This window comes from Cavia porcellus, unplaced genomic scaffold (assembly GCF_034190915.1).
Source record: "Cavia porcellus strain 051 isolate PalLab524CR breed Dunkin Hartley unplaced genomic scaffold, mCavPor4.1 scaffold_6, whole genome shotgun sequence".
Lineage (NCBI taxonomy): Eukaryota > Metazoa > Chordata > Mammalia > Rodentia > Caviidae > Cavia > Cavia porcellus.
This window is the reverse complement of record NW_026947489.1, coordinates 51613746-51625999: the sequence shown is the minus strand read 5'-3', so window position 1 is coordinate 51625999 and position 12254 is coordinate 51613746. Positions and strand designations below refer to the sequence as shown.

The 12254-nt window shown below is 35.5% G+C and overlaps 1 protein-coding gene across 1 annotated transcript; it reads right to left on the bottom strand.

Moving 5' to 3' along the window:
• Positions 1-3579: 3579 nt before the first annotated feature.
• Positions 3580-4577, bottom strand: LOC100722840 (olfactory receptor 2A2-like). Its single transcript, XM_063249703.1, has one exon. It carries the CDS (start codon positions 4575-4577, stop codon positions 3615-3617), a length of 963 nt encoding a protein of 320 aa, XP_063105773.1. The 3' UTR covers positions 3580-3614.
• Positions 4578-12254: the final 7677 nt, after the last annotated feature.

Genomic DNA, 12254 nt, shown 5'->3' with positions numbered 1-12254 from the left:
ATGGATGAAGTTCTGTAAAAGCAGATGACCGCTTCCTATTCTCTCAAAAACTGTGGATGGGAATGAATCTATGAATTCACCCATCAGCATAGGCTTACGCTACAATTACAGTGTTTCTGTGGAGATAAGCATTTCACTTCTGCAGGGTGTTGTTCACAATCCATTGCCTTAAAGTTATGTGTCAGCTCAAGTTCCAGTAAGATGAATTCTGTGACCATTGCCTGCTCCTCTTGCATTTCACTATTAAAGAATTAGATGGCTATGAGATCCTATTTTGAAAAAATATTTATTTTGTGGAAGCACCTGTAAAAGCACATTCAATTTAAAATAAAGCATTATCTATTAAATATTTAATTTTGTTCTTGTTCATGAATTAAACTTTTAATTTGCTAATTTAAAAAATCAATTCTAAATGCATTGAAATGGGAGACCTGATGCTCTAGATAATTTGTGGTCGCTATTTTCATTACATATTACATTCTAGAAATTGATGAGATAAAGTGATTGCCAAAAAATTAAAATTATTCATATTGCAAATGAAATAACTATTGATATTTTAGTTTATAGCCAAGTTTTGTATGCATATATTTTAAAAATGGACTAGATCCTACAGGAGATTACTAAGAGGATTTTTAAATGAACAGTGTATTATAAGCGTATTATTATTATTATTGTCTTTTGCAATAGTCTTGTTTCTATTAAACTCATCTTAATTTAGTTCATCATTGATCTATCATAGGAAATTAGGGGGATCCCCAATATCGTATGTTCATAAATAACAATGTAAGGAACATCCATGTGTGTTGATAGAAACACAACTGATTTTACTGTGTAGAGCTTTTCCCTTGCAACCTTCTAAATTAGTTAGGTGTAAATGATTTTCAGCAGGTTCTCTAAGATTTCCTTTATACAAGATCATGTTACTTGACAATATACTTTTACTCATTTCATTTAAAACCGAATGCTGTTTATTTCTTCCTCTTGCTTAATTGCCCTTACTTTGCCTTCCAAGGCAAGGCTCAACAGAATAAGTGTGAACATCTTTGATCATATTCCTTTCATCTTATGGGAAAAGCAGTCAGCGTGGTTTACTATAATCTTACTATGGCTTTCACATCTGGCTTTATAAAATGGAAGAAGCTGCTTTGTTTCTGTTTTGTTGAAAGACATAAAAAGGCACTGGAACTGTCAAATGTTTTAATTGTGTTAGATGAGTGATCATAATTTCTTTAGGTATTTTATTTTGCTGTAGTCTGACTCCTGTAGGTAATTTATTTAGGTAACATAGTGTATTATACTGTGTTTGAATGTTAAAAAAAACAATGCATCACTAGAATCAATTTCACTCTGTTATAGTGTTTAATCTTTTTGCTGTTTGCTGATGGATTGTTTTTCTAGTCCTGAGGATTGTCACATCTATGTACATAAAGATATTGGTCCATAGCTTTCATTTCCTATAATATCTTTCATAAAAGTGCTGTTGACCTTAAAGAATGGGTTTCAAAAGTCTTCTGTTTGCTTCCTATGTTTTGAAAGATGTTTATGAAGAAGTAGCAGCAATTTTTCCTGAAATTAAGCATACGTTACTCCAGAAATATGGTCCATGGCTTTGCTTGTGCTTTAAAATTACTAATTGAGCCTTTTTACTTACTACAAATTTTTTAATACCATTTTTCAAGTGGGTTGGTATTTTCTCTAGAAATTTGTCCTTCTATCTTGGTTTCTGATTTTTGACAGAGAGTTCGTTCTATTATTCTGTGATGATCCTTTGCATAAAGGTTGATCGTGATGTTACTTTACATCTCTGATTTTAATAATTTGAGGCCTTTTTGTATTCCAGTTAGTTTAACAGTAGTCTGTTAATATACTCCAGTTAGTTTACAGTAGTCAGTATTTTCATAGATTTTATTGATTTTCTGTTTTAAATTTCACTTATATCCATTTTAATGCATATTATTTCATTTATTTCTGCTTTCTTTAAGTTTAATTTATTAGAAAGTAAGTGATTTGGAATGAAATAGTAAAAAATTGATTCAAATAACATGAGATAATAGCATTCTCCCCTTTCCCACTATCCAAATAAGACAAATTTTCAATGTTGCAATTCAATCCAAAAGCTAGATTTACACTCCATTGCCATTGTATTCCTTTTTAAAAAGAGCAGAACATATTTACTGAGAGAAAGAAAACTTCTGTCCAAAAGAGAAGGGACCCCAAGTGCAGTGCCAAGGACCCTGCCTTTTCAAGGGCTTTTTGCACAGCAAAATCGTGAGCAGAGACAGATTCAAAGTGGGAAAAATGGGAACTTGCCAGACAAGCTGGCATGAGGTGGGACAGATCCATGGTCAACCAATAAGATTATGAATTTAATTTCTCAAGCAAAGCTGATTAAATTGGGAGCCAATGGGTAGCAACTGATGTAGCAAATGGGCATGAACATCGAATAGGGCCTTCACCTCTTCATAGGGGGCTGGGTTAGTGGCTCCTTCTGGCTTCCTCAAGGTGACCATATCTATTTGGAATATAAATCCCTGATGTGTTTGTATGTTTGTCTTTTAACCTGAGATATGGATCTGGCCCACTGTGGGAGGCATTTGTTTTTCCCCATATTTATATGGCTTCTGGTCTCCAGCACTGGCTTTTCTAGGGCCCAGCCCTGACTGAGTGCCTATAATATTTCTACCTAACTTAATTGTCTACAGTATTTCCCACTGTGAGGATGTACTGTGAACTGTTGTTAAGGAGTGTAGGGCGATTTCTCCAGGCTGAAGCGGGTCATAGTTGTTGACTGCCAGTCAGAAGTACTTATGGAGGGTTTATCTAAAGGTCTTGGCTAGACACCAGGCATTTTCATCTTGGGTAGGCATTTGGCTTTAAGTCTCTGTATTCCATTTTGTCTCTGGGGGAGTAGGTAGCCCCGCACATATGCAGAGAAATATCAAATGGCTCGTTTTCAACATGTTAGGAATCAAACATATTCCAACACTGATATATGTTTCCAAAGGAATATGACTTCAGCATTGTATTGCTCATGTCTCCATTCATTGAGCTCTGTGAAGATATTCAAATGATATAAGGGAGAGAAACTCTAAACCTACTAGATGTCTGATATGAGTTTAGGTGTTATAAAATCAAAGAATGAATTTTAAACACAACGGAAGTTAAGAACGGAACATATTATTGAGAGAAAGAAAGCTTCTGTCTGACAGAGAGACAGAAAATGTCCCAAGAGGGTTGCCACCACTGACACTTTTCAACAGGCAACTGTAACTTATAATACTAAAGTACAAGTTATATTTTATTATAGTGTGAATGTAATGAAATTCATAACTACAAAATTTATAAATGTAAATGATATAGTTGGGTAAATTATAATAACTGTTGCTATTGTCATTTTGCTCTGTTTTCAGACCTTCGAAATCAGACTAAAAAAAAAAGAAAGAAATGAAGTAATGTAGATGAGAAGGGATACAAATGAAATTGAGCATAAAAAATCAATAAAATCAAAGAAAGAAGTTCAAATTCTATTTGAGCTATTACTATTCATATAGCAAACTTCTATGAGGGAATTTTTCTGAGTTTTTGATTCCACAATCCGTGTTTTAAGAGGAAGGCTACACCAAGCCAACAGTCTGGCTTGCCGTCCCTCCTGTGGTTCTCTTCTGCAAAGCCCTGTGGAAGGCAGCCTGCATCTGAGTGTTCCGCAGGCTGTAAATGATGGGATTCAGCACTGGGTTAAAGAGACTGTGAAATAGCGACAGCATCTTTTCCTGCTCTTCTCGTTGATTAGAGTCTGGAACCATATAAACCAGTATGGCTATGCCAAAGAAAAGCCCGACCACACAGAGGTGGGAGGAGCAGGTGGAGAAGGCCTTTGCACGGCCCTCCCTTGACTGGATCCTCAGGATGGCCCAGAGGATGTTCACATAGGACACAAGCATTAAAGAGAGGGGCGCAACTAAGACAAAAACACAAGCAGCCAAGAGGACCACTCGGTTGAGCCAAGTGTCACCACAGGCCAAATTGAGGACAGACAGGATCTCACAGAAAAGGTGGTTCACAGCCCAGGGCCCACAGAAGGGCAGCCTCAGCAGGAGAATAGCGTGTACCATAGAGAGAATAAATCCAAAAGACCCGGAAGTGACAGCAAGAGCCATGCACACTCTCCAGCTCATGATGACAGTGTAATGGAGTGGGTGGCAGATGGCCACGTATCGGTCATAAAACATTGCCGCCAAAACCAGGCACTCTGTGGCAGCAAAGCCCAAGTACAGGAATGTCTGCATTATGCAGGAACCAAAGGAAATGGTTCTCGTGTGGCTCATGAGGTTCACCAGCATCTTGGGGACATTGGTGGATGCATAGGACATGTCAAGGACAGCCAGGTGTGAGAGGAAGTAATACAGGGGGGTGTGCAGTCTGGGATCTAGGTAGATGAGTCCCAGAATTATGCCATTTACCAGGATGCTGATGGTGTACAACAGGGTGAAGATCCAGAAGAGGAGAGCCTCCATCTCTGTGCTGAGCCAGAATCCCACCAAGAGGGACTCAGTGACCCAGGACTCATTGGCTCCCATGCAGCAATGATGTTCTGTCAAGTGATAAAGAATAACAAAAATGTCAGTGCAGGGAATCAGTGAAAGTTGGATTTACATTTTCAATATGAGTTTGGCAAAAGGTTGAGGGCTTAATCCTATTTGACATCATCCCCACTGTTGGATTTTATACTTTAAAAAAATTTTACTATGAAATATATTTAAACATATAAAAATGTAAGAAAATTAGGCAGACTCCCATGTACCTTCAGATTCAGCAAATGCTGGTATGGCATTTTGTCTTATACTATTTCCCTTTATGTACTTAATGTTTTTAGCCATTTGAAATTGAAGTGTGGAGCTGGTGTCCATTCAGTCCTAAATGTCTCATTTTTTTCACCAAGAAAAGGGACATTCCCTAATTTAACCACAATATAATTATTAAATAATAAGTAATCTTATTACTGATGTGTTTGTTTTCTCTCATATCCGTGTGCTTTTCCCACTATTATTTACCCAAGGCCTAATATAAGACTAAGTAATACAGTAGAGTGTTACCACTCTTTAATCTCATGTCACTTAGATTTCTTATTCAGATGTTTTATGCATTTCCAGGAATTGATTTTTTTAAAAGTAGACTGTGGTAGAAAGTCCTTCAACTTGAGAATATACAATGGTTCTTAAATTTTGATTCACATTATTCGCTTTCTGCAGAAAAGAAAACTGTCCAGGGTATATTATGAGTGGGTGAACCATGTTAATCTGTCCCATTATTGGGGAAACTAATTTGGTCACTTGGTAAAAAAGTTGATTCCAAGATATCTCTATAATTATTCTTTTTCCCTAATTAATTTGTGGAGCATCTAATAAAATGATTGCTTAAGTGCTTTGTTCCTCATAAAGGAGCTGATTACTAGTTTTTTATTCTCTAGTTTTAACATTTATTGATTATCTTTCCTGACTGAGTTATTAGTAAGAATGATTGAAAATGTATAGTCTTATCTCTGTCATTGGTTTTATACTTGTTAATCGATGACTGTATTGTGACTGTGTATCTATCTATGTATCTACTGATCATTTTTGGACTTGTGGAATTTTCATCATTTTCCTTTGGTGCTTCATTTTCCTACTTTCAGACCTCTCAGATTAATTCCTCAGTGCCTTTCCCTTGATTCCATTCTTTTGGACACTTTTTCTCTTCTGATATGACCAGAGGTTTCCAGTCCAACTGTGAGAGTCTGTACTCCAGTCAGAAAATAGCAATTTTTCTCAAGAAGTTCTATTTATTTATTTATTTATTTATTGTCTTTTTCTTTTTTATCGGTACTGGGGATCGAATAATATTTATAAAACAACATCTGGAGTTTATTGGTCTTTTAATAATGTAATTTTATCGTGGTAATTTAAATTTTATAATAATTTTATTGTGATTTACATTATGAAGATATAATCCATTTCTGGTACTCTCATTTAAAAGGGCAAGCATATAATTTGGAGCAGTGAACAAATAGTTTCAGATAGTAATACATTCTCATAGTTACTTTTAACAATGGTATATAATTTATTTGATTTGTTTACAGAGTCAAACCTGTCATTAAAATAGCATTAGCACTGAAGAACATGTTCTTGATGGTATTTTTATTTTATTATTAGTGAAAATGCATATTTGTAATCATAATCCCTTGTTAGTCTTCATATTTTTAACTGACTTTTAATCTCATTATTAAATTACAGACCCTTGAATATTTTAGATTAATAATTCAAATATACCCTATTCTGTGAACAAGATGATAGCTGCCTTGTATCAGATTTTGGCATAAAGTTCTAGAAGTTTCTTAGAAAGCAATTATGGAATGGTAGTTGAAAAGCTAAAATGGTAATACCTTGAAATAGACAGCCAAAGGGGATTATGGTTAAACATTGCCTAAATTACTATCATCAGTTTTCATGTATTTATCACAAATTTAAAATTATACCAGTTTCATAATATCTTTTATTCAGAAATACAACCGGAACTGTTCTGTATGTCAAAATATTTGTTACAAACATTGAAACATAATCTTGTAAATGCACAAATTTGTTTTATACATTGTCTCATTGTTAAATTGTGTAGAATTTAAGACTTCAATAAATAAAGCATCATATACTCTTGGAGTTACAGGTTATTTACTTGTTTAATCTCATGGCAAATTCTCAATTCATGGTAAAGTCTCAACTGAGACTTGGTAATGCTCAACTGAGTCAGTTTATCTATGTGTCTGTGTAAAGACAGCTATAATTAATCTAACCTAGTGTAGAGTAAAACAAGCAAAATGCAGATATGTTAAGGATCCAGCCACGGGAAAAGGACATAATCCAGCTGCTCTGAGTCTAACCCTAAATTCATTTTGCCTTTGCTCTTTGATGCCGGTTTCTGAGGGCATTGACTTCTTCTGCCATGGTGAAACTCTGTCTAAAATCAATTTCCTCTGGCTTACTTTTACAATATGACTTTAAATATTAAGAAGGAAAGATTGAGTAGAAATTAATGTTTCTCAAAAGCCACCTACACCTGGCTTGAAGTGTGTGGTTACTTGGTTACCAGGATGAAACTCTCTCCTGTTTCACTTGTAACCCTGAGTGACCCACCCTGTAAGTGAAAGGAGGTGACCCACTTTTACGTAATTGCTCTCTGTGTTTCTTACTTCCAGGTTCCACATGGGTCTTAATCCTTCCTCAATGTCTTCCTATTGATTAAGAAGAAGAGGTACAGATTTCTGATGTTGTGTGTAATCTAGATTTTTCTCATCAATTCCAATTTCTGGTTTAGGAAGAACTTTTTTTATGGATAGATGGTACCAGGAGTGATTTTACTATTTGTTGCACTTTAAACAAAAGGATATGTCTTTACCCATCTGGGAATTACAAACCAAACAATATTTTAAAACAATTAACATCATAGTACTTAAAACACTACATACATATAGTTTTATTTTATCAACATAGCTTTCAATAAAGTTTCTAAAAACAGACAATAAATTCCTAGATAGTTAAATGTCTTAAAATGATAGATCCAGTTTTAATTAGTACATATAATTGATATAACTTTTAACGCCTGTGAATTAAGATACATTCAATAATTGAAAATACTAAGGTTTTTGAATATTGCTTGACTTATATGAGGCATAGGTAACAGTATATTTTCAGGCAGACTTAGACTAAGTTGGAAAATGCATAGGTTTAGCCTCATTGTAGATGCTAAATGGAGGATTGTGGTAAAGTCATGGAGCTTTGCAATGGGAAGCTCCTGTTTGCAACCAAGGCCTACAAAGTGAGAGATAAAAAGAGATCATGAGCCAGCCCCATTTAAAATACACTGGATAGATAAAGTGTTTTTCCTAGTAAATTGGAGGAGGCTTTGAAATGTACATTCTTGAGGCATATTTTACATGGAGAGGCTTAGTCAGTAACAACAGTTAAAGGAGTTATATTCTAACTATGAGGATATAGATAATCCTCAAGATAAAACAAAAAAAGAGGCTGCACAGATAACAAATGATATTTATTTGAATGAAGATGTGTCTTTCACTTCTTTATGTCTGTTATTACTAGCATTTTATTGGTAAAGCAAATGTCCAGAAAAAGTCCATTAACTAGATGAATGACAATTTATTCAGTAAGATTTAGTTATTAATATATAACATTATATTGAGTATATATTGTCAGCTGCATAAGCAATAGTTACATAATCTATTTCTAAGTATTGACCAAGATATTTCTTCTACTTAAACAACCCAGTTACATTTCGATCATATGAAATTTTAAAATGGTACAATAATAGTTTAGTAAAGAAAAAATTAAATAAGCATAATGACATGAATTACGTTACATCTGTTGAGAAAATGCACAAATTTAAATGTATTGATACCTATAGTGAGTTGAATGATGACCTCCAAAAATATGCCTACACTCTAATACCTGTGAATATTTCCTAATTTGAATAGAAGGTCTTTGCAGGTGTTACTAATTTAAGGATCATGAGCTTAATTGATTTTGGGGGTGAGTTCTAGTGCCAGCAAGAGTGTCCTTGTGACATAAAACAGAATATTTTAACCAAGCTGCAGAAAACACCCAAGGGTAAAACAAATGTATAGATGGAGGTCACAGAAACATGGTCAAATCATAAGAATCCTGACACTCACCAGGAGGTGGGGGAGTCTAGGGATACGATCTTCTCAGGTGTCCCCAGAAGGAACATGATCAAGAGTTCTAGCAAATTCTAAGAGCTGTGGGAAAATAAATTTCTACAATTTTAAGCTACCACATTCATGGTAATTTGCATACTAGACGTAGAAAGCTAAAACAGCATTTTATACTTTCTTGGAATTGATTCTTATATGAAGACAGCTTCAGAGAAAAAAGTTTTAGAAAACTGCTTTGTCCAGAAGTAAAATTACCTTGAAATTAGGTGTAAAGTAAATTAGGTGTGTCAACATCACAAAAGTTTGCAAATTCCAAGAAAAGCAGTATTTCTCTGAGAACAATGGTTAAGTGAATCAGAGAGACTGAGTCACAAACTTTCACATTTCTCTAAATATAGTGTATTTAAGGGGAGTTTTATATAAAAATGCATGAAATTGTTATTTCTACTGCTAAGAATATTCTTGTAGTATGCAGGGTGGAGGACAGTGATAATCAGATGGCAAAATTTCACCTGAGCACAGTGAGCACAATAAACTATATTCATAACCCACTTAATTTCTGAGGTTGAAGGTAATTCGATGGTTGGATACACAGCAGGAATGTTTGTTTCTTAATTTTTTAATCTGGCTACTTGTGTGGGCATTAAGAATTTTTAAAATCTTCTGCATCATTTCAATTTTGGAATTAAAAAGAGACCAATAAAAATGGAAAAGAACCAAAATCCTTTGGAAGAAAATGTCACAGTGAAGATACTATTTTCACATTATGAATAAAGTATTTAAAACAGTGGCAACTCACAGAACAAAATGTTTCCATGACCAGTCTGAGCAGTTTTTTACTGTGATAGTTCTACTGCCCAGAATATTTCTTCAGCCAGGTAGTTTTGTTTACTCCTCCAATTCAGGATATTAATTAAATCTGTCCTATTTAACAGTAAGAAAAATATGGATTTAATATAGAGTAATTCCAAGTCTAATAGCATGAGAAGTAATTCTTTTGAATGGATCAAAAGAGAAATTATTATATGGTAGATTTACCTCATACAGTGTGTCAGTAAGTAAAAGATATACTGCAATTATTATTTTTTTGTAAAACTTTTAGTAAAGCTTTTGCTGGACAGTAGTGTTTTCATTGAGGACAGGTTATAGACAAATATTTTTTGTTAATTTAGCTATTTCTCAATCTTATTCACAGGCAATGCTCGGATATGCTCTGATTCTTGAATCTCCCTCCACTGAGACAGTTGTGTTATCTGTGAGCACCAACACTAGCTCACACTGGGGAGTGATGCAGAGAGGGCAGGGAGCTCTGGGGCTTCCATCCCACAGCACAGAGACAGAGGTTCCTTGTTGGGGGTGTCTGTTTCCTCTCTCTATCATGTAATCCTTAATTTGAGTTGGTGGAAGATCACCAAGGCATTATCAGTCTGTTGGCACAACCCTGGTGATTTCTGTGCAATCCTGTTCTATTTCAGGGCACCTACTTCCCAGAGAAACCCACAGAAACACACTTCCTAGCACAAATGAATCTCTTCTGCATAAAGTTTTAGCAATGGATTTTTCCACAGGGAAACAATTTGAGCTAGGCTACACCTTTTGGAGAAGAGAAATGTACCTTTATAATGAATGTAGAATCATACTTCCTCTGGCAGCCTGCATAGGATCAAATCTCAGGAATGGGAAGATTCATGTACTTGATGAAGATTCTTTGGTGAACCCCAGGAGTATAGCTTTTATTTTTGAATAAGAAGAATGAAATATTCCTGAGTTTCCACCGAGAATTCAAATTCCCAGAAGAATTGTAAGATATAATATCTCTTTACTTGTGAAATCTCCCTGAGTGCTGAAGATGCTCTGAATCCCTCTGAGGACAGAAAAGATTGTATGTGACCATCCATAGAGGAAAAAGTCTACAGAATGAGCAGGACAAATATTGGCATGCACACGCTCTCCAGTGGCTCAAGTGTCATGAACTGGAGCCAGACAGCACCAGTTCAGCAAGCTCTTCAAAATGTTTATGATGTTATGGTTTTCTGTGTCTTCCAGTCCCCTTTTCCACAATGTAGGCTTTTAGGTGGTTGAGAAGTCTGGAAACCCCAGAAAGAAAAATTTCCCATTGCCAAATGCATTCCATCATAGAGTCCTTATGATGTTTCAGAAAATGTTCTAGATAATTTATATGAAGTTTTGTTTTAGCTGAATCACTATCTTCATTTTACATATAGAGGTTGAAATTGAAACTGTCAGGTTCTTTTTTTTCAGTAAGACCCTGGAACCTCTGAGAATCTTTCAAAGTCTGTGGAATTAAAACTGTTTCACAATAATGTCTACCTTTGTTCACACATGTGGGAAGATTGAATCTTTCCAGAGACTGATAGGTGATACTACAACAAACAGAAGCCAGAAGAAGTTATGAAATGTAGCGACTGCTAACCAAACACTAAAAATTGTAGCATATGTGAAAATAGCTACTTTTTACACTATTCTTATACATTATGGTTATTTTCCATGAGACATAGTTTATATTAACCCATTCCAGAAGTCTTTAAAACACAAATTAATGTTAAATATTTTGTAAGTTCTGAGTTTTAATTTCTATTATTAATAAAAAGTATTCACTGACAAAATATTGTTAGATTTTCAGTAATTTTTAAGAGCTTAAATGTGCCCTAAGACCAAAAAGCTAAACAATGTCTGCACTAAATGATAGTAAGGACCAGGTTTGGAATCAAATGATTGCAGTCTCTCTGTGATTCCAGTAAGGACTGAAGCCATGGAAATGAAGGGGACCTGGAAGCACAGAGCACATAGATGACTGCTGGCTTGTCCCCTGGTCACAGAAATGCTTGCCCTCTCCTGACAGAGTGATACTTCAACCCATTGGAGGGAAAGGAAGGAGCTGTCTTTTATGTTTGGCTTTTCCTGTGACAAAGATGAAGCCATCATTAAAGTGTGACCCCTTTAAAGGAATGAATGACTCCAACATGCTGCTGTAGTGGCAGGGTTGGCAGTTTCCTAGCAGCTAGCTTAGGCTTTCTTACAGCCAAATGACATCTTCTAACAAAATGAGCCACCTACATTTGTGAGCACATTCACGTACTGGACAGCAGTAGATCTATGCCTAACATTTGGAGGAGTCAGCATGGGGCAGGGAAAGTCCAAACATCATAATAGTTGGCCAGGATTGGGATATTTCTCTATTTCAGGCCAGCAGGAGATGAAGCTCGCCACCCAGTCCAGTTTAAAGGAGTTCCATCCAAATAGTTTCTATGTTTTGTAGGGCCCACTCCTGTCCTATGCCAAGAGCACAGTGCTACTTAGAAGAGTCCCCAGTCCCCTAATTGTGCTACAAGTTGTTTTATACTCGTCTATTCTTGGAGTGAATATGGATATCTTATAATGATTAAAATGATTGATGCCCCTAAACAACTTCAATAAACTGCAAGGCCCATGAGGTTTCTGCACATATTTTCCTATGGTTACCATGGCTTCAATCTGCATAAAACGAGCCATCAAACCCTGTTGGGTCTCTTGGAAG